The 19776-nt window shown below is 46.0% G+C and overlaps 1 protein-coding gene and 8 non-coding genes across 9 annotated transcripts; 2 read left to right on the top strand and 7 right to left on the bottom strand.

Annotated features, from left to right (window-relative positions):
* Positions 1 to 5129: 5129 nt before the first annotated feature.
* Positions 5130 to 5663, bottom strand: LOC113195961 (histone H4). The gene has a single exon (XM_026407682.2). It carries the CDS (start codon positions 5564 to 5566, stop codon positions 5255 to 5257), a length of 312 nt encoding a protein of 103 aa, XP_026263467.1. The 5' UTR covers positions 5567 to 5663; the 3' UTR covers positions 5130 to 5254.
* Positions 5664 to 6340: 677 nt separating this feature from the next.
* Positions 6341 to 6412, top strand: Trnam-cau (transfer RNA methionine (anticodon CAU)). The gene has a single exon. It is a non-coding gene; the product is annotated as a tRNA-Met (tRNA).
* A 5072-nt stretch (positions 6413 to 11484) lies between these two features.
* On the top strand, positions 11485 to 11557 carry Trnar-ucg (transfer RNA arginine (anticodon UCG)). The gene has a single exon. It is a non-coding gene; the product is annotated as a tRNA-Arg (tRNA).
* Positions 11558 to 12716: 1159 nt separating this feature from the next.
* On the bottom strand, positions 12717 to 12798 carry Trnas-gcu (transfer RNA serine (anticodon GCU)). Its single transcript has one exon. It is a non-coding gene; the product is annotated as a tRNA-Ser (tRNA).
* A 4167-nt stretch (positions 12799 to 16965) lies between these two features.
* On the bottom strand, positions 16966 to 17037 carry Trnaq-uug (transfer RNA glutamine (anticodon UUG)). The gene has a single exon. It is a non-coding gene; the product is annotated as a tRNA-Gln (tRNA).
* A 385-nt stretch (positions 17038 to 17422) lies between these two features.
* Positions 17423 to 17494, bottom strand: Trnaq-uug (transfer RNA glutamine (anticodon UUG)). The gene has a single exon. It is a non-coding gene; the product is annotated as a tRNA-Gln (tRNA).
* Positions 17495 to 18353: 859 nt separating this feature from the next.
* Trnas-uga (transfer RNA serine (anticodon UGA)) lies at positions 18354 to 18435 on the bottom strand. The gene has a single exon. It is a non-coding gene; the product is annotated as a tRNA-Ser (tRNA).
* Positions 18436 to 18788: 353 nt separating this feature from the next.
* On the bottom strand, positions 18789 to 18860 carry Trnam-cau (transfer RNA methionine (anticodon CAU)). The gene has a single exon. It is a non-coding gene; the product is annotated as a tRNA-Met (tRNA).
* Positions 18861 to 19147: 287 nt separating this feature from the next.
* On the bottom strand, positions 19148 to 19218 carry Trnag-gcc (transfer RNA glycine (anticodon GCC)). Its single transcript has one exon. It is a non-coding gene; the product is annotated as a tRNA-Gly (tRNA).
* Between the last annotated feature and the right edge of the window lie 558 nt (positions 19219 to 19776).

Genomic DNA, 19776 nt, shown 5'->3' on the forward strand with positions numbered 1-19776 from the left:
CACCCCAATAACCTCATTTTGCATCTTTATCTCCAAATAGAGTCATATTTTCAGATGTTAAAAACTTCAATATATGAATTTGGAACAGATACAATTCAACCCATAACAAGAAGTGTAGTAATGCTGGGCATAGGGGCTCTGAGGCTCAGGGAGGAAGATTGCAAATTCAAAGCTAGTCTCAGAAACTTAGCATGGTCCTAAGCAACTTAGCAAGACCCTGTCTCAAAATAAAAAATAAAAATAAAAAAGGCTGGGGATGTGGCTCAATGGTAAAGCGCCCTGGGTTTAAAAAAAAAAAAAAAAAACAGAGTGATAATGCTTCTTAATAGTACTCAAGAGTGATCTCATTATGCTCTGCCTCAGCTCTATATACACATCCAAGTTTGAAATCTTGTCTTCATTTTAAAATATTCCCTTTCCTTTTGTGCATATAGTTAATAATATATAAAATCCTACTGATCTTCTAATTTTTTAAACATGCTCTATGCTTCTGCTTAATTTTGCCCGAAAAACAGAAATATGATTGTTTGAGAGTTTGGCTAAAAATAGATTTTGTCCATAGTGAAATAGTATGCAACAACCATTAAAAACATTGTGACAAAAATAAATAGAAAATGTTTGTGGGGTAGTGTGAGGATAAGGACAATTGCCAAAACAGTGTCTTCTCAATTATAATATATTCACACACATAATATAGTTGGGAAGGAGAGGCTGTATTAGAAGGATCCATGCCAAAATGTGAATAGTACTGTTACATTCTTCTGGGTAAAAAGATTAACTGCTCTGCAGAGAACATTCTCCATTTGACGCTCTCCACAATTCCCATTTGTGTGTTCAACAGACAGTAAGTTCTACCTCAGATCTTTTCCTCTCCAAAGTCTCTGTCCTATTTTAAAAAGAAAAGTAAAATATTTAAATAATTATTGAGTAACAATTCTGTACCAAGTGTTATGCTATATCTTAATATGCAAAAATGAATGACATTTTTAAATTAAGGAAAAGTAAAGTGTCTAGCACAATAGGAAAAAACAGAATGAGAATTTTTAAACCGCATAGCTCTGTCATGCTAAGCATATGTTCTTATTTGTAAACTAATGCTCCATTAAAGTTGAAGAGGAACAAATGAGAAAGTTAAGCAAAACTTTGTGTAGTATGAATATAAGGGCCAAACAGGAATTTTTAAGGCAAAAAAAAAGGTGGAAATACAAAATTCTGAGCTGTGGTTACCTCTGATGGGTAGCAGAAAGATGAGATGAGGTCAAAGCAGCTGTCGGTATAATGTTATTCCTAACTGGCAACTGGATTCAAATATGGTCATCATATTATTCTTTACAACCTGTCTGTGTTTAATACTCTCTTGTGTTTGTTTGTTTGTAGGAATATAATTGTGAATAAGAACACACAAGTATATTAGTGGAAAAGTCAACTCCCTTCTACAAAACGTCAGAATCTCCGTGATTTATGAAATATTGCTAGTACTGAAATTTGGTTATAAGAAAATCACACCTGAACTTTGCAAAAATTGCTAAGATAGACTTGTTTTAAAGATTTTTTTTTTAATCAATCACCTACTGTGTCTTCCCGCCCCACCCCCCTTTCTTTTTTTATCACTAAGCTCCATCCCCATCCCTTTTTTATTTCTTTTTTGAGACAGGATTTCCTTATGTTACCCAGGCTAGCCTCAAACCTGTGATCCTGCTGCCTCAGCCTCCTGCGCTTGCTTCCGAGTCACCGAAATTATAGGCATACAGCCCACCTCGCTTTTAAAAGATTCTTCATGAATTACTGCCGCAGGCCAGCTGCAGCAAAATAACCGGGGGGTGACGAATAACTTCTGTAGATTGATGCAGCAGGAATGGCTCTTACCATCCCTTTCTGCCAGAAAAAGGAAAAGTGACTTGAATTTCATTCTGCTGACATCCTCTATGGTATTCCACCCCTGCTTTGCCTTCCAGAGGGTTATGCTTTTCTTTCCTGGTAGACTGTAGGCTCCTCAACTGCAAGGAAGACGAAAACAGGAAGTGAAGACAGATACAGAAATTGCAGTGCCAAAACAGCATGGTCACAGACAGCCTCATCCACAGGATATTTAAATACAAACCTGAAGGAAGTAAGGGAGTAACACATTCAGAGATCTGGCATGGAGGCCCTCATAGAGGGGACTATCAGTGCACAGTCCCTGAAACAGAGACATTACTTCAAGAGAGCTCCAAGGGCTATGAAGTTGGGAAAGGAATTGGGATCTGTGGCCACATGAGTAACAAGACCTTTGTGGACCAATGAAAGGACTTAGGGTTTTACGCTGGAAGGAGAGTCCCTGGAAGTTTTCCAGTGGAGAGGCAACCTGGTCTGACTTGCCCTTTATTGCAATCCATCTGGCTGCTCTGGGGGAGAGAGCAAAAGCAGGCCCAGGAGGTGAGGGTTCTGCAATCATAAGTGAGAAGGGATGAGAAGTGACAGTGGGGCTGGCTGGACCAGGCCTCAGCAATCAGAATGGGAAACGGTTGGATTCCATTTGTATTTTTAAAATAGAGGTTTTAGTACTTGCTGATGAACTGGATACAGAGTTTGAAAAGACAAAAAAAAAAAAAAAAAAAAATGATATGACTCTAGCTGACAGGTGAGAATCACCACTCACCAAATCCAAGAGGAGCTACTCTGCAGCGGTCATGTCAGAAATGCTGTCTGAGGACTGTTAAGTTGGAAGTGGCTATTGATGGACTTCAGGCACAGATGCCAAAAAAGTAGTATGGTTTCTGAGACTGGAGTTCAAGGGAAATCTGGGGGCTGTGATTTAATTTCCAAATCAACATGCAGATGATATTTTGATAGCAACAAGTAAACATCAGTTCAACAGAACCAGATTTTCATTCTCAAGATCCATGTTCACAGAGCCACAAGAATTAGTAAAGCTAGGAGAAAAGGCATTAGATATAGGACTCTTGAGCTGAGTTTCACAAATGGGTTTCAGGAAGCCCAATAACTCCCTGGAGTTGTTTGCAAAATATGTGGGGAAAGAGGTGCACTTTGGAAAAGGCATACATGTATATCACTGGATCCTCATACTAATAACCCCCATGGCTTTAAAAGGTTGAGTAAAATTTTCAATTTCATTGCCTATATTTATAACTCAAGGGTATTCTTCCACATCTATAAAGTGGTGATAATACATATTCTACAGAAGAAGCTACAGGAGAAAGAGAATCGATTGAGGAAGCACCTGTAGAACCATCAGTTAGGAATCCACCTATCACAAAGAGAGCTAATTCATTTGAACCAGGGCTCAGCCCTTGAATTGCTGCTCTTCATTATCAACCTTCTTTCCTAATAAGTTGCATCTGATCATGTAGTTTCTGTTTTCATGTCAATTACGTTTCCAACTCAGACCTTTACCCTAAACTCCAGACTCTTACATCAACTGCCCATTTCATATCTTCCTCTTAGATATTAACAACTTTTCAAACTCTGAATATACAAAATGACTAATTCTCTCTGAAACGTGTTTCTTCCTTACTCTTCCCATTTTAGTAACTGGTATCTCCATCCTTGTTGCTATGGCTAAAAAATCATTGGAATTATGGTAAATCTTTCCCTAGTCCCCTATATCAGTAGCTCAGGGTGGGGGTGGAAGTGTGGATAAAAATATCTGAAATCTACCACTTTTCACAGCCTCAACCACTAACACTGAAGCCCAAGCCACTTTCATCTCTGACTTGTTGCAATAGCCTGTCTCCTGGCTTCTACCCTCCTCCTATCAGGCAATTCCCCAGACATGCAGACAGATCACTCTGAAGTAAATCAGATTTTGTCAGTTGTCTGCTCAAAATTGTTCAGTGGTCTCCGCCTCATTCAATGTAAATGAAAGCAGTTACACACCAGCCTAGGAGGCCAGATAGGAACTACTCACTTCCATTTGCTTCCCAGACCTTGCCTCCTTCTCCTACACTCCAGGCAGTCCTACTTGGAACACTGCTTCATTTTCCCATTGTCTTTTCTCCTTTCCATTTGTCAATGGACTTTCTGTGTCGCTATCATCTAAATATTACCTTCTCCTTCACACACTGTGCCTTTCTCTGCTTCAGTAATCTCATAGCACTTAACACCATCTTACACACTTGTATTTGCTTACACACCCACACCCAATAAACTCCATAAATGAACATAAGAATATTATTTGTATTCATTTCCACCCACTGCTATAAATATCAGACCATAGAAAATAAAAGTACTGACATCCTTATGGAGGCTTCTCCTCAAACCAATGCCTTTGCTCCAATAGAGATTCATATTGACACGCAAGAATCCATCTTATAAAAAGATATTCAAAATGCCTTTGTTACCTTTTCTGATATAAAAGTAGCACCTTGCAGATCGCTTGCTATCATAAGGGAAGAAAGGCCCTTATAAATATATATCAACTTGCATTTGGGTAAACCAAACATCATGTGCCCCTCATGCGATGTACAAATTTCAAGCAAATCGCATCTACTTCACATTATAAATAAACGAAGTAAAACATTTTGCAAACACTTCTACCAGAAATGTCAAACTGAGGGACTAATCGCAAGCAAATCAATATCTAAAAAAATAAATAAAAAGCAGGAACTCCGAAGGACGGTTTAAGAGCCGAAACAAAAACGTGGTTCACTCTCTGAGCCAACCATTTTTTAGGATATTTTCTACGTAAACTAAATATAGACCCTGAGACTTTGGTTTAAACTAGGTAACAGTAGGAGAGTGTGGGAATTAAATAGTGCACCTAACAAGTCCACCGATGCCTGCATTTAAACATACCCTCATTTCTGTAAATAAGGATGTTTGCGTTTGCTCATTAACGTCCTATGCACGTCGTAGTCTTAGTGTCCCTCCTAATAAACCGCACTAAAACTCCAAGCCCATTGCTGGCCTGCACCTACACAGTGCTGTGCCCAGCCAGCGCTCTGTGCAGCAGAGGACGCTCCAGGGACACTGCACCAGGAGGCAGGGGAGGCAGCCTCCAGACGCCGGCTCCAGTGCGGAGACCGCGTGGGGGCAGCTCCACTTACCTCTTGCACAACAGAGGACCGCCATAGCTACACACAGCCCGAGGTCAGCATATACTGGTTGCAACAGAACACGACATGCTGTGACAAACGACGAAATGAAACCCAACACGCAACATAAATATGGGAGAGAAAGAGCTCTTTTGAAGAAAGCTGTGGGCGGCCCTGAAAAGGGCCTTTGGTTGATAAAAGCAACGGCGGCACCAGGACGCTCAGCCGCCGAAGCCGTAGAGGGTGCGGCCCTGGCGCTTGAGCGCGTAGACCACGTCCATGGCCGTGACTGTCTTGCGCTTGGCGTGCTCCGTGTAGGTGACGGCGTCGCGGATCACGTTCTCCAGGAACACCTTGAGCACGCCGCGGGTCTCCTCGTAGATGAGCCCGGAGATGCGCTTGACGCCGCCACGGCGGGCCAGGCGGCGGATGGCGGGCTTGGTGATGCCCTGGATGTTGTCGCGCAGCACCTTGCGGTGGCGCTTGGCGCCGCCCTTGCCCAGGCCTTTGCCTCCTTTCCCGCGACCAGACATGGCTAAAGCGCTAAGGAAGTGTCCCAAAAGCGGGAAAGCAGAGAAGCAATTCCCTTATATGCACGGATTTCGGACCTGATTGAAGACTGAAGACGCGGGGCTTTTCGCCCCGCCTTTCAGAGCTCAGCCCAGATGACGTCACTAACATCCGGGGCCGCCGCCGGAGCATGCTCTTTACGCAGGTCTCTCAGGCGGGCTCTTTGTCCCCAAAGGGGAGTTTTCCCACGTTTCAACAACTACGCCAAACCAAAAAAATATACACCGCATTTAGTGGTTATCGCGTGCTTTAGAACAGCTGCGCAGGAACTTTCACCTCGGACCAGAACTGCAGTCTCTGGAATGCGGAAGCCACCTTTGTCCCCGTTACCGCTCCTCACTGGAGAGAAAGGGAACACGCTCGATTGGCTGCATCGCCACGCCAAAGAAAACCTGAACAAACGTGTCTCCTCCCCGAAGGCAGAGGCACGGCCGGTTACTGACTCGCGGCATAATGCCCTCGGGAGTCCCGGGTTCCATTCCCGACCTACCCTGCTCCCCCTGCTTATTAAAGTCTGACCGCCCTTTGCGTCTGCACCCAGTAACTCACCAGTGTGCAAGTGTCTGCGTTTCTCTTCTCCTAGTTTTGTCTTTGATTCTGTAAGCAGCACTATTCCAAACAATCTGCATCCTGTGATCCAAAGGCGGTTTCTCTCAAGTCGGTTTAATTGTAGGTGGGCTGAACATATATCTTGTAGACAGCCTTAAGAGCATTATTAGAAGGCTGCCTTGACGCACAGCAGAGTGGCGCAGCGGAAGCGTGCTGGGCCCATAACCCAGAGGTCGATGGATCGAAACCATCCTCTGCTATATGTAATTTTTTTCTCTTTTTCCTTCTTTCCTAATATAAAAATCTTCTAGACTAGTTTCACAATAACTAAGGAAAATGAATCTAGATTTTTAGAGAGGAAAAACTGTCCTGAAATTAAGAACATCTCTCAGGAAATAAATTTGAACTATTTTGCAATCTTTGCAGATAAACAGAACATTTTCATGGACACCCAAGTGTCCTCTCATAATAAATCAGATTTCCAGCTGCCAAAATGGCCGTGCCATGACAATTCTTTGTTGCCTCCGAAGCGGAAGAAAATGTTGAAATACACTGAATGCCAAGGACCAGGACGGGGTAGGAACACAGGAATGTAGTTTTGTTTGGTTAGTTAGGGTTTTGGTTTTGGTTTTTGGTTTGTTTGTTTGTTTGATTTGTTTTGATAAATAATTAGAAAGCCTTTCTTGCCGAGTGGTTAGGTTGATGATAGACTGTAAATTCACCAAGAGTCACTCTGCAGAGTCTTTGCAACTACCAGACTCCTACCCTTGTGAGTAAGTGAGTAGTAGTTTGCAACAGGTGTGGACTTTGGATAGCTACCTTTAAACTCGTCCTCAGAAAACCCTTCTGCCCCTGCCACTGGTAAATGTCTTTTTTTTTTTTCTTCTTTGTAAATATTGGTAAATGTGTTTCTAATCTTTCTTCCTATAATATTTCTTGTACAGCCATTCTCTGCCCTTATTTTCTTTAAGCACATGTGTTGTTTTATTTTTCTCTCTGTCTGAAAGGATTCTTGTTCAGATATTTATGTGTCAGATACTGTACTAGAAGCTAAGGAGAAAAAGACGTGAAGTAGCCTATAGCCTACAACTATTTTTAAAGAAGAAAATATTTTCATTACAATGTAGCAGTGGCCCCTTCGCCTTCTGCAGCCCTCATTGCTCTAGGCTTTTTTTTTTTTTTTTTTTTTTTATGTTTTTTTCTCTCTCCTCCCCTCTTCCCCTCCCTAACAAGATTAGGGAGACTATGATCTTTTCTTCCCCTAGTTAACTGCCCTTGAACACACGCACTACAGGAAGGTGATGCCTGCTGAGGATCTGGTAAGTAATTACCTCCCAAATTAAAAAGTGAATCCTAACCAGGGCCCCCTGGTCCCATCAGAGCATACCTGGAGTATACCCTTGAAGAGTTCTTTAAACACACACACACACACACACACACACACACACACACACACACACACGTCCCTCCTGATAGGGAGAGTCATAGCCTTTGGGAGAGGAGTCCCCTGTGTTTCTCCTTTGCTAGCAAAGCAATAAAACTTCTTTTTCTCAAAACTGTGTTCTCATTATTAAATTGGCATTGATTAGCATTGGGAGCAGGAACTGAGCTTTGGGTCACAATAACATCACTTCTTTAAAAGGTTAATGTGTTGAGTGCAGTGGGAACAAGGAAAATTTGTGATTGTCCATTCATGGCCATTCACTAGTTAAGTGTGGTTTTTTTTGGGGGGGGAGGGGGGCTCTTATAAAACTCAGCATTAACAGATTAACAGATTAAGATTTATTACAGCAAAGGATAGAATGCAGGAAAATTGGGGGAAATGCAGGTGGCAGAAGGCTGGAGAAGGCTTCCTGTCCTCTGTTATCAGTCAGTAATCACACTTGTGAGCTTCTCTCCAGCTGTTGATAGACCCAAACTGATTTTCTCTTAAAATTGGGAGCCATCTCGCCACAAAGCCATGAAAAAATAATTTCGGCTATACTATGAATTACTGCAAATTCTGAACTAGCTTGGAATGCCTGCCCATGCCTTGAACTCACCCATGCCTGGCTCTCTCTGACCAAATAGCAGTCCTCTCTGAAACTTTAGTGACGCCTCATAAATCTTGCCTTTCCCTGGCCAGATAACAACCCTCTCTGAGGCTCTAATGAGCTTCATAAATTCTGATGCCAGGGCCAGCAAAAATGTAAACTACCATTTGTGTTATGCTCCTCAGAGTTTTGTTATCTGTAACCCCCCTTTGTGTAACTTTCTGGGCTATAAAGCTGGGCTGCAGGAAAGCTGTGGCGTTGTATTGTTCCCAAGGTTTTTAGTGAGAGAATAAGCTTGCTTTAATTTGATTTCAATTGGAGTCAGTGGTCTTTTCTTGTGTCGTGGTCTAACACTGTGAACTGCAAGGACATTGTCAGTTGCACCTTTCAAGCAAAGTCCACTTGAATATGGAGTCAAAGTTGTTAGAGGGAGCTGGTCACCTAGCTATCACACCAGCCACCATGAATGTTCATGTCTGCTTTAAATATGCTGACAACCTGGTTCATGGTGATTCACTGCTTCAGGGATATAGAATAACATCATTACCCAGTAACAATGTGGACATTCCAATAGCTTTCAGAGTGTGACCAAGGGTCATCACCAAGGCACTTACTACAGAGTTGAATAGAATACAACACTTGTCCTGTGTAACTTTGCCCTGGCAACTCTCTGTTTAGGAATGTTGGCAGGTTTTGAGCTAAAACTTGGATAAGTACTTATTAGCCAGAAAGAGCACTCTAGGCAAAAGAAAACACACACACACACACACACACACACACACACGGAGGCATAAATAATAAATAAATAATTCACAGTAAGGGAGGTTGTGGGAAGGAAAGTTGGAAAGAAGTGGCTGTGTTGGAATCACCTCCAGTTCACTCACTGATGCATGAAATGGCCAAGCCCATGACATCAGATAGATGAGATTGTACTGTCTGTCTAGAAGAGAAAGGCCCTGCACACCACCCAGCACCATTGAGGGGTGGCTTCAGGAGGGGGAGTGAGCAGGGCTTTGAGAGGCAGGTTTTGCAGCAGAGGGAGCTGGCAAAGAAGCCAAATCCATTATGTCAGAAACTGAAAGGGGCACAGCTGATCTTGCTGATAAGGGAACAGCACCAATGGGGAGCTTTCCTGTTCAGTTGGGGGTGGGGGCATATCTAGCAAGAAAAGGAACTGTGGTTAGGCCTCTGGGGGCCTGGCCAGGGTCAAAAATGTCCAAGAAGCTCTTGAATGTTTAGAATTACAATACACTCTGAAGATATGCAGAGCAGATAAAGAAAGGGCAAGTCACTAAGGGAGTCAGCATCCAATGCAGACGGTTTAGGTTTTGTTTTCTATGGGTAACTCTGAGCAAAGAATATGACAGCATTCTCTTGGTAGCAAAAAATAAATAAATACATAAATAAATAAATAAAAATAAAACAACCTAGAATTTTTATGGTTTTTATTTAGCTTATGATTGGTTTATTCTTCAACAAATCATTTCCCTCCTAAACTGTGAGACGGAGAGTTTGGCACTACCTATATCATCTATGTCTGATCAAGTCACATGGGTCAGCTCCGCTTAATGTTTAATACATCAATTAAACTTCACTGGCCGAGCACGCTGTCGCTGTTGCAGGCCAGTAATCCCAGTGGCTGGGAACGCTGAGGCAGAAAGATGGAGAATTCATAAGCTAACCTCAGCAACTTAGCAGTGCCCTAAGCAACTTGGCTGGATCCTGTCTCAAAATAAAAAGGGCTGGGGATGTGCTGCAGTAGTTAAGCACCCCTGGATTCAATCCTCCAAGCCAAAAAAGAACAAAAGAAAAAAAAAAAAAAACACTTAACCAATAGATCTTCACACACACTTGACTCTCAAAACATTCTTCCTGCAATCAAATCATTTCCATTACAGTCAGTGGAAACTGCATTGTTGGGAGGGTGGAGTAGGGGTGGGATATTGAAGATTTATATGGTTCCTTGCACACCCCCAATCCAATCATCAAACCCTTCAAGAAATATCCAGAAATCAACCACTTGCCACCACTTCCAGCAACATTACCATGATGGTTTAGTTACAGAGGTTCATGTGCCATCTGAATATTACAACATCTTTCAACCAATCTGTCTGCCTCCAGGAAAAAGAGGGAAGGAGAGAGAAAGTCCATAGCTGGATCCTCCTCACGCACACAGCAACTTGTGACGACGCTGAGAGGCCTAGAAGAATATCTTCTTGTCAATAAGCTCACAATAGAGATAATTATGGGATTCAAAAAATATGTATATGAGGGTTGGGGCTGTGGGTCAGGGGTAGAGCAGTGCCTGGGATGTGTGAGGCCCTGGGTCCCACCCTCTGTACCGCATATAAATAGAATAAAGGTCCATTAACAATCCAAAAAAAATTTTTAAAGTATGTATATGAGAAAATCAGCACATTTTTATTGAGCTCATACTAATTTCCAAGAGTTTTTTTATGATCAAGGTGGGGAAAGGCCATGTGAAAAGCTGCTTTTCCCTGTTCCAGAAACTGCTTATTTGGTAATCAAGAAAAATCAAAAGCCATCATAAATGAATGAACATGCTCCCAGTGCCTGGATTGAAGAAATACCTTTTATGTCAAACGCTGATGTGAACGTCAAAGGAGATGGCAGAGATTCACTAACAGTCTTCAAAGAAGCCACCCAAAACCCAGCTTTAAATCTGTATCCCGTCGTGGGGCTCAGAGTCCCCCAGAGCATTGCAAATCCCATAAAGACGTTCCTTCCTCGGGGAATGATCTCATCGCCTTTTGTTTTATACTGACCAGTCCACTGACAATTGTCGGATTCCTACCTTGTTCCTCAGCTTCATAATACATGAGAACCTCAACAGACAGCAATGGCCCTGGGTGTACAGGGGGAGCCCCCCAAAAGAGTAACGACCCTGCCTCTCGACCACCCCAGACGCCCATCCAGAGCAGCCCGCACAGTGCACAGTGCGCGCCACCGTCCTCGCAGGGAAAGCAGCTGCAGGTGCCGAGGCGGAAGCCCTGGCCCACCCGGACCCCGGCGGGCGCCCAGTGCCCGGGTCTGCAGGCTGGGTGCAGACGGACGCGGCAGGGGGGCATCTTTCCGGTCCCACGAGGCCGCTGTCCTGCTGTCGGGAGCCACAGATTCCCAGACGCGCGGAATGTCACCCCGGACGCCGCGGCCCCCAGTGACCCGGGAAGGCTGGGGTTTCCAGGTCCCGGGGTTCCCACCGGCTTCAGGAAGGCTGGGGAGCGGAGCAAGACGCCCCCTGCACGCCCTAAGTGTCACAGCGAGCAGCGGCTCCCGGGGACCACGTGGCCTAACGGATAAGGCGTCTGACTTCGGATCAGAAGATTGAGGGTTCGAATCCCTTCGTGGTTAGTCCTTTTCCCCCCTGACTCTCAGGGCGACGTCAGTGGAGCCATTTTTTTTCCGTTTGTTGTATTTCCACATGGCTGTATTCCTGTTTCCATATGGGATGTGTGGAGCCAAACGACAGCTTTTCATTTTTATTGAGTAGTTTTATCTATCTTCTTCTGCATTCTTTCTTTATTCAATAAAAAATGTTAGTGACCTAATGATCTTCTTTTACTTGGGAGCTATGTCGTGTATGTCACCAGTCCCTTGTGGTCTTGCTGACCATGGTCACCGGTTCTCGGGTGCGGTGGTATGTTCTTGTGGCCAGCGACTATTTGTACCTACCCTGTCCTCGATGAAAGCCCAGGCTGCGGGCTGGGTGCCGTCAGGAGAACAGGGTGGGGGCACAGAGAGGGCAGAAGACCCCGTCGCAGTGGCCTGAATGACAACATGGACCTCCATGACGGCTGCGACAGTGGACAGGGTGACGAGGGAGTGGATTTTAAGAGTGAGATCCATGGACACCAGGGTGACGGCAAGGCCCGAGGAGGAGTGGGATGATAGGAGGAGGCGTCACTCCGCACGGACAGGGGCCCTTGGAGGTTCGTGTGGACCCGGGGAGAGAGCCCCTCCACTCAGTGTCCCCGGGGAGGCACTCGCGGTCCGATCGGGTTACCCTGTCCCTTTCCTTTGGATGGGCGTTGGGTGCCAGAGAGCAGAGGTCTGGCCCTACCGTTTTTCCTGCGCGGACTCGATGAGGCCTGGCTTTCCTCTGTTTTCTTGGCCCCGATGCTCCGACACCTGACCTTGAAAGGGCCCAAGTTCAGCCGGTCCGTTTAGCCCTTCCCCCGCCTCAGTGAGAAATGAGTCTCGTCAGGGAAGCAAGAGCCTCAACTGAGGAGAAGCTGGACTGCTTGGAAAAGATCTTCAATTAAAGTTAATTCAAAGTGCAGAATCAACACCTAGGATTTTTACAGAAGGCAGCAGAGACTGTGGCGCAGAGCCCATCAAAGGGCAGGAGAAGGTTGATTCGACCAAGGGGTGAGATGGGGGCAGCTGGGGAGCGCCGTGAATCTCCACCTGGGGTCCAGTTGGAACTCCTCGGGACCGGGGCTTCAATCACGAGTCCGAATCTCTCTATAAAATTAGGAGTGGACCGGGCAGAACCACACCCCCAAGGAGCCGACGAGGGTGGGATTCGAACCCACGCGTGCAGAGCACAATGGATTAGCAGTCCATCGCCTTAACCACTCGGCCACCTCGTCGCCTGCCTGGCGCTTCTTAGGGATCATATTTCTTTATGGAAGGTTTCTGTTTGCTTTCGGTTTGGGTTTTTATTTTTTTTTTTCATCCTTATTGTTTTAACGAAACCCTTTCCATTTCGCAGCTGCTATCATTTCACCGTATGACTTCCTCAATGTATCTCTGCTCTCCATAAATGGCCTTCTTTGATAAAGGAAGAAAAAAATAAGAGGAAACTAGGGAGGAGAAGTGGACCTGAATAAAGATGAAAAGTACACTTCTTACAGGGGAAATGGGAGAAATTAATGAAGAAGAACGGAGTTTATATCCACTTTTATTTTTTTTAAAATCAAAATGAATTTTTCATATCTTCAAAGTCACAAAGATTAGCACCACAATTAAACCAGTTCGTGTTGCATACCTGGAAGCTTCTAGTAGGACTCTCAGGTGTTGCCACTTGCCATTAGTGCTGGGTAGAAATGACCACACCTCTCTGAGAAGCCCAGGTGGTGATTAGTGTCATGCTGGGAGTGATGCCTTAAGGTCACATTGCGACTGGTTCTGAATCAGACCAAAGATTCTGGACTTTATCTTGCAAAATTGCAGAGCTAACTGAGGAGACTTTGATTTCTTTATTTTGTAAGGGTAAATGTGGCAAAAATGATAATTGGCATTGCCATTTTGTTCGATTATTGTGCATTTCTATGTCCACCTTCAAAGACCACCAGGAATATAGCTGCAGGTGAATACGTTGTTTTTATTGCTACTATAACTAGAAAGAATGCACCATGGGAAACCTTGGAGGATCCCAGGAAAGAGGTGTTTTAAGAGGCCTTATTATAGAATTGTGCTTGTGTTGGGTGATTTGGGGGAGGATACTAGGAAGTGAGGCTTTGCACTGCACTGGATGCTGTCCCGAAGAGAGGGAAACTTTTGGTAATTGGGTACCTGAATACATTTTACCTAGAAGGCAGATTAGAATGAAGCTGAAGCTGAAAAAGCAGTGGCTTCTCAGATTCCCTGGTGGAGGGGAAGTTCAGTATTGTGGGCTGCACCACGACTGTTTCACTGTGTGTGCTTGGTAGAAATTGTAAAACACTGGATGTGGTTTGGTTGTTTCTATCTCATTCCATCACCATCAGGAAGGTCAATCTGATGCAGATGTTCTGTGAGATTGTTCAGCAGAAGAACGGTGAGCACAAGCCAGTTCCTACAACACCCAGGCCTTGAGAACTGTCAGGCTGGCTCCCAGAGGCCAAGGGCCGCTTTTCTCTTTCTCACTTATGCTCAATATCATTATTAAAAAAAAAAAAAAAAAGTAATGTGTGAGTATGTTGTAACAAGACATGTCAATGAAGAAAAAATGAAGATTAAATATGGAATATGACCAGGGATCAAATGACATATCAAAAGATGATTTAATAAATATTAACTCTACTAAATATCATAACACATTAATCTAAAACAGGTAAATTATACAAAGCTACATTTTTTAAGCACACTGTTTATTCCACACACAAAATTCCCTACCATGGTGATACCTCCTATTGTAGAAATATATGATTAATAATTTAAAAGTCAAAATATAGAATGTGTCAGAAGGTGGTAACTGCCTTGGAGTGATGACAACTTGAATCAGATGGTCAGTTGTTCCCATTCCATGGGGGGGGGGGGGATTTTCAAGAAATAATCATGTGAGCTGGGAGTTGTGGCACATACCTATAATCCCGGCCACTCGGGAGGCTGAAGCAGGAAGATTTTGAATTCAAAGCCAGCCTCAGCAATTTAGAGAGGCACTAAGCAACTCAGAGAGACCTTTTCTCAAAATAAAACATAAAAAGGGCTGGGGATATGGCTTAGTGATTAAGTAACTCTAGGTTTAATCCTCACTACCAAAAAAAAAAAAAAAAAAGGGAAAGGAAAAGAAATATTCATGTCAGGGCATCATCCCTAGAGATTCGGTTTGACTTGCTCAGAACAGATATTAGAAGAGCCAAAGTCGAGCTCTTCAACACTGAATTATAAAGAAAACTTAAAAAAAAAAAAAAAAAAAAACTGAGGCAAAGAGATCCTTTCCAGTAGGAGTTCTAGCAATCAGATTCAGTGCATCACTGCTTGCCTAAGTAGAAGGACATGCCTGCCAAGTGTCAGGTCAGTCGGGGCTTATTCTGCGTCGGGCTCTGTAGCGTGTTTAAAGCCCAGTGTAGTGGCCACACTTCCTGTGCACTCCCCTCCTTTTAGTGTGGGCTGGGCCTGGTGAATGCTGAAAATGTGATGTCACCTGAAAGGTTAGGTTAGGAAAGACCATGACTCCCATCCAACCTACAGATTTGAACTACTGCCTTTTCCATTTTTTTGTTCTTTGATGAAGTACCCTGCCATGCTGATAAGGCCCCTGTAGCAAGGAACTAACGATGAGCAGAAGTCAATGGCCAGCAAGTAACTAAAGTTCCCAACTCAGTAAGGGTTAAGGACGAAATCATGCCCGTGAACACATGAGTCAGAAAGTGCCTCCTTCCCTGGCTGAGCCTGGGATGGTTACAGTCCAGCCAACATCAGGACCAACCACAGACTCTGGGAGACCTGAAGTAGACCCAGTTCACTTGCTATTCATGTGCTTTAGATTGGACCTAGTGGTCACGCTGGGACCAACAGAAGCTGTGGTAGCTGAATAATGGCTCCTGACAGGTCCTCCTCCATGGCTGAAACGAAATAAGCAGGAGGGCGTTTCCAGGGCTTTTCCTAGAACAATTTTTAGAGGCCAGAGTAATTCCTGGGGCTCCTCCGCTGTCATTGAGAGCACCAGAAAATGTTCTGAAGTGTGCAGAGTCAAGAGAGGAAACTGGGGATTACTGTATTTGGAGTCTAAAATGTTAAATGTTACATGTTGGGATCTCTGTGTGATAAAACTTCAAAGTAAAATGCCTATATTCTTGCAGCTGCTCTGTAGATCTTTAAAATATGTCTGGCACAGATTCGATTTAGGGAGAATTGATAGGAAGTGTTGTGTGTGGAGACCACGGAAGCTCTCAGATGACTAGGATGGCTGGGATTTCCTTCTGTCATTTTCACATCTGTGTCCACAGTTAACCTACAAAGCTCTAGAGAAGAAAAGAGTCACAGGTGGACACTTGGGACACTTGGTCATCCTAGCACATAATTAACAATTTGATGGACTAAAGCCACCAACAAAGCAAACAGGCATCAGAAGGAGAGGTTATAGGAGACAGAGACTGGCAACTTTCAGAAGCCAGAGGAAAAAGTGAGGAGCTGGGTGTTGCTCAAGGAGAGGAGGTGCCAGTCCCAGGGGCTGTCTGTACATGCCAGGGGTACTCCTGGTTTGGGCAAACTTAAGGACAAGGTCTCCAGAACTGATGCAGGTCCATTGAGACTTGAAATCCAGGTGCTAGCCATTGAAATGAGGAATTTTATCTCATTGTTAGTACTTTTAACAGAACAGTTAATCTTCCAGATAGTGGGGGCCACACATGAAAGGAGCCTCCCTGAGTACAGTCAGGAGAGACATTAAGACATGCCTGCTGTACTGCTATTAAGGATTTTCAGAGCAGTGTTAGTTCTTAGAGACCAGGAGGCTCCAGGAAAGGAAGAAACTAAAATTGGAGATTGTAAAACAAACACTTACTTATCCGGGGAGAGTGGAACTTACCAAATCTGAAGAACAAAAGGGGACCTCAAGTGAAAGTGGGACTGGGCTGGAAATCGAGAAGCAGTAGGAGAGTTCCCACCAGGCCAGAGAATCCAGGTGGTTTGGGGCAAGTAACTGGCAGTGCTTAGAGCCAGGGGTGTGAGCCAGGCAGTGGGCAAGACCTTAGAGAATCACAGGGGAGACCTCCAGGATGTTTCCGAGGCCCCAGGAGATGGGATTCAACTTCCTGGACTCAGAGTCAAGCAGCCAGCCCTCAAACCATTGCAGCTTACTACTGCCATTCTCATGTTTATCCTTGCACCCGAAAATACATGTGGAGGGGGATCCAGAGAAGAAAAGATGGGTCGGAGATGCCTCTGTCCCCTGAACCATGAAGAACCCAGGCCGGAGAAATAATTTGCATAGACCAAAACGAAAGTGCGGAGTCGCACCAGAACCGCCTGGAGAGGCTAAGGCTGGGGAGAACATGACTGGGTAGAGCGGAGTCTGCAGATCGTGAAGGCCAGGTCATCAAAACCACAGCAGGTCCCACCGAGATTTGAACTCGGATCGCTGGATTCAAAGTCCAGAGTGCTAACCATTACACCATGGGGCCAACAGCCGCGAAGGCCTCCTGGGATATCTGGACAAAAGAGTCGAAACGCTTGTGGTCCTGCTCATTCCTGGGAGTCCTGACCTTGACCCACTTAGTCCACAGGTTGTCAGCTACGCCCCAGGTGGCGCACACTCGGGGAAGCTCCCGGGCGCTACCGACTTCAAAGGGCCAAGTTCGAGATACAAGTCCTTTGAACTAGAACCCGCTGAGAGCAGTCGTCACAAGAGTCACCGAGACCCGGGGGACTCCCACATCCCACAAAACAAGAAGGACGAAAGCAGCTGCGGGATCGCTCGGGGAAAGGAAGGGCACTACAGCTCAAGGATTACCTGATGACTGAGGGTGGGGGGCTCACCTACAGGAGAAAGGGCGCTAAAAGTTACTCAGGTCCCACCGAGATTTGAACTCGGATCGCTGGATTCAAAGTCCAGAGTGCTAACCATTACACCATGGGGCCGGCGAAAACCGCCCTCCCAGGTAAACTTTTGACAGCACGCAGCGGTGCGTTGGCTGGGTCCTCTGCGTTTCCAGACTCCGAAGAAGCTGCACCCAGGCCCGGGCCTCGCCCGCGGAGAGTCTTCAGGACAGCTGCTCCTTGCAAAGTCAGAACTGTGCACTCCAACTCGTTACCTGGGCAATGAAAATTCGTTGGCTGGGAGTTCACAGAGGAAAGTGACCGCGCGGAGTGATCTCCTCAGACGCCTGGGCGCAGGAGACATACAGGAGGTCTGGGACTCACCGTGATCCGCGGAGGAGACCCAGTGTTCCCCTGTCTGGTTATTTTGACTTCCTTTCCTTATCTGCATTTTCCAATGGTTCGATTTTATTTATTCCACTCTCATTCATGTTGCATCAATGATTATGTGAATGTGTTGGGAAAAATAAGAGAGTTTTAGATTGCAAGAAAAAAATAGTTTTTTTTTTAAACAAAAGACAGCGAAAATCTACTTCCCTATCTGGTCTTTGCTCTGCGACTCTGGCCCCCGAGAGTGGGAGGGCACAGGATGAGGAGGGCGGAGGGGCAGGGGCAGGGGGCAGGAATCCCCAAACATCACAGGCCCTCAAAAGCAGAACCGCGCAGGACACGGCCGAGCTCCTGGAGACCTGCAAGGCAGGAAAGCCAAGCCCGCGAGGCTTTGGAAGACCCCACGCCGAGTTCAGAAGTCCGGCAGGAGCTGGCTTCGCATCAGACGGCAACCCAGGAAGAAGGAAGGAGCGTGGAGAAAACAGTAAGGAGGAAGCACACGCGCACGGGAGTTCGCATGTTTGCACGAGCGTTCATTGCGGGCACCGCACCTGCAAAGAAAACCTCTCTGCGTAGTCGGCAGGATTCGAACCTGCGCGGGGAGACCCCAATGGATTTCAAGTCCATCGCCTTAACCACTCGGCCACGACTACACGACGGAGTTAGTGCTCACAATATTCCCATGAGGAGTATTATATTTCTACATCCCGCCAGGGTTTAGGTTGATGTTGGTGATGGATGTGCTTGTGGTGGAGGTAAGAATGACATTCCGAAGACTGCGACAGTGCTCCGAGGAGTAATAACAAACTGGCACGCTGACGCAGGACGTTCCCACGACCTTGGAAGTGCCAGGCCAAACCAGAGGTGGGCACTCGTGTCCAGGAAGGCAGACACGGTTGAAGACTCTGCAGTTCTTACCCCTCATTTCTGGTCCCCAAAATTCTGAGAGTTGTTCGATAACCTCATGTGATCGAATAGCTGGGCTCTGGTTAAAAGGTTACCCGCCTAGCAGAGGATGGTTTCGATCCATCGACCTCTGGGTTATGGGCCCAGCACGCTTCCGCTGCGCCACTCTGCTCGCTCTTCTGGATGCTAGGCGGGTATCCCATTACGCTCTAAGTGGGTGGTGTCGGGCATCTCTAGGTCTCTGGGGCTTGTTGCACCCGGAACTGCGGAGACCGCTGGGACCGGGATACGCGGGCAGAGGTGGCGTCAGGGAACAAAACAGAGACTACTTAGGGGTTTCGGATAACCAAACGCAGGCCCATCGCCGAGACTTAAAAAAATACATCTACAAGTCTTGGGGACGCTCCCGTCAGTCAGCATGGGAAAGAGGCTGTTTGACCGGATAGAAAAGAGACGCCGTGCATTGGCCGGGAATCGAACCCGGGCCTCCCGCGTGGCAGGCGAGAATTCTACCACTGAACCACCAATGCCCGCCTGGAGACGCCTCTCTCTGTTAGTATGATGTGGAGAGGCGCGGTTTTCCTGAATCCAGCTCCAGAAAGAGCGGAATTCCAGCCTCAGGAAACCCGTGAAGCTGGCGGTGAACTCGGCCGGGCGACCCCGGGACGGCTCAGGGCGAGCAGCACTGGGAGCCTTGAACGGCTGCCCCTGTTTCCCTGGAACCTGGGCCATGAACTCTGTTCTCTGAACCCCAGGGACAGGGGAGTGGACAGGGCGAGAGGCACGGTCAGGCGGGCGGACTGGCTGCTGCTCCTTCCCCCACGGGCGAAGCTGCCCTGCGCTGGTCAGGAGCCCGCGGGGAAGGTGGCTTGGCATTGTCTGGAAAACAGCACGAGGGACCCGATGATATCAGCTGCAGGTGGTGACTTCGTGTGGCTTCTAATTAAACAGTGCAAGTCAGGTGTCTTCCCTTATTTCTAAGACATCATCACTGTGATGCACCTAAGAGACACTCCTGCTGGTCGTCTTCACTCGATGGCATGATGCACGCTGCTCCAGAACTAAGAGGATGATATAAGAAAAATGAT

Source organism: Urocitellus parryii, chromosome 8 (assembly GCF_045843805.1).
Source record: "Urocitellus parryii isolate mUroPar1 chromosome 8, mUroPar1.hap1, whole genome shotgun sequence".
NCBI lineage: Eukaryota > Metazoa > Chordata > Mammalia > Rodentia > Sciuridae > Urocitellus > Urocitellus parryii.

Excerpts from the sequence above, each read along its gene's own strand:
- LOC113195961 (XM_026407682.2), bottom strand. The coding sequence starts at position 5,566 with ATGTCTGGTCGCGGGAAAGGAGGCAAAGGCCTGGGCAAGGGCGGCGCC.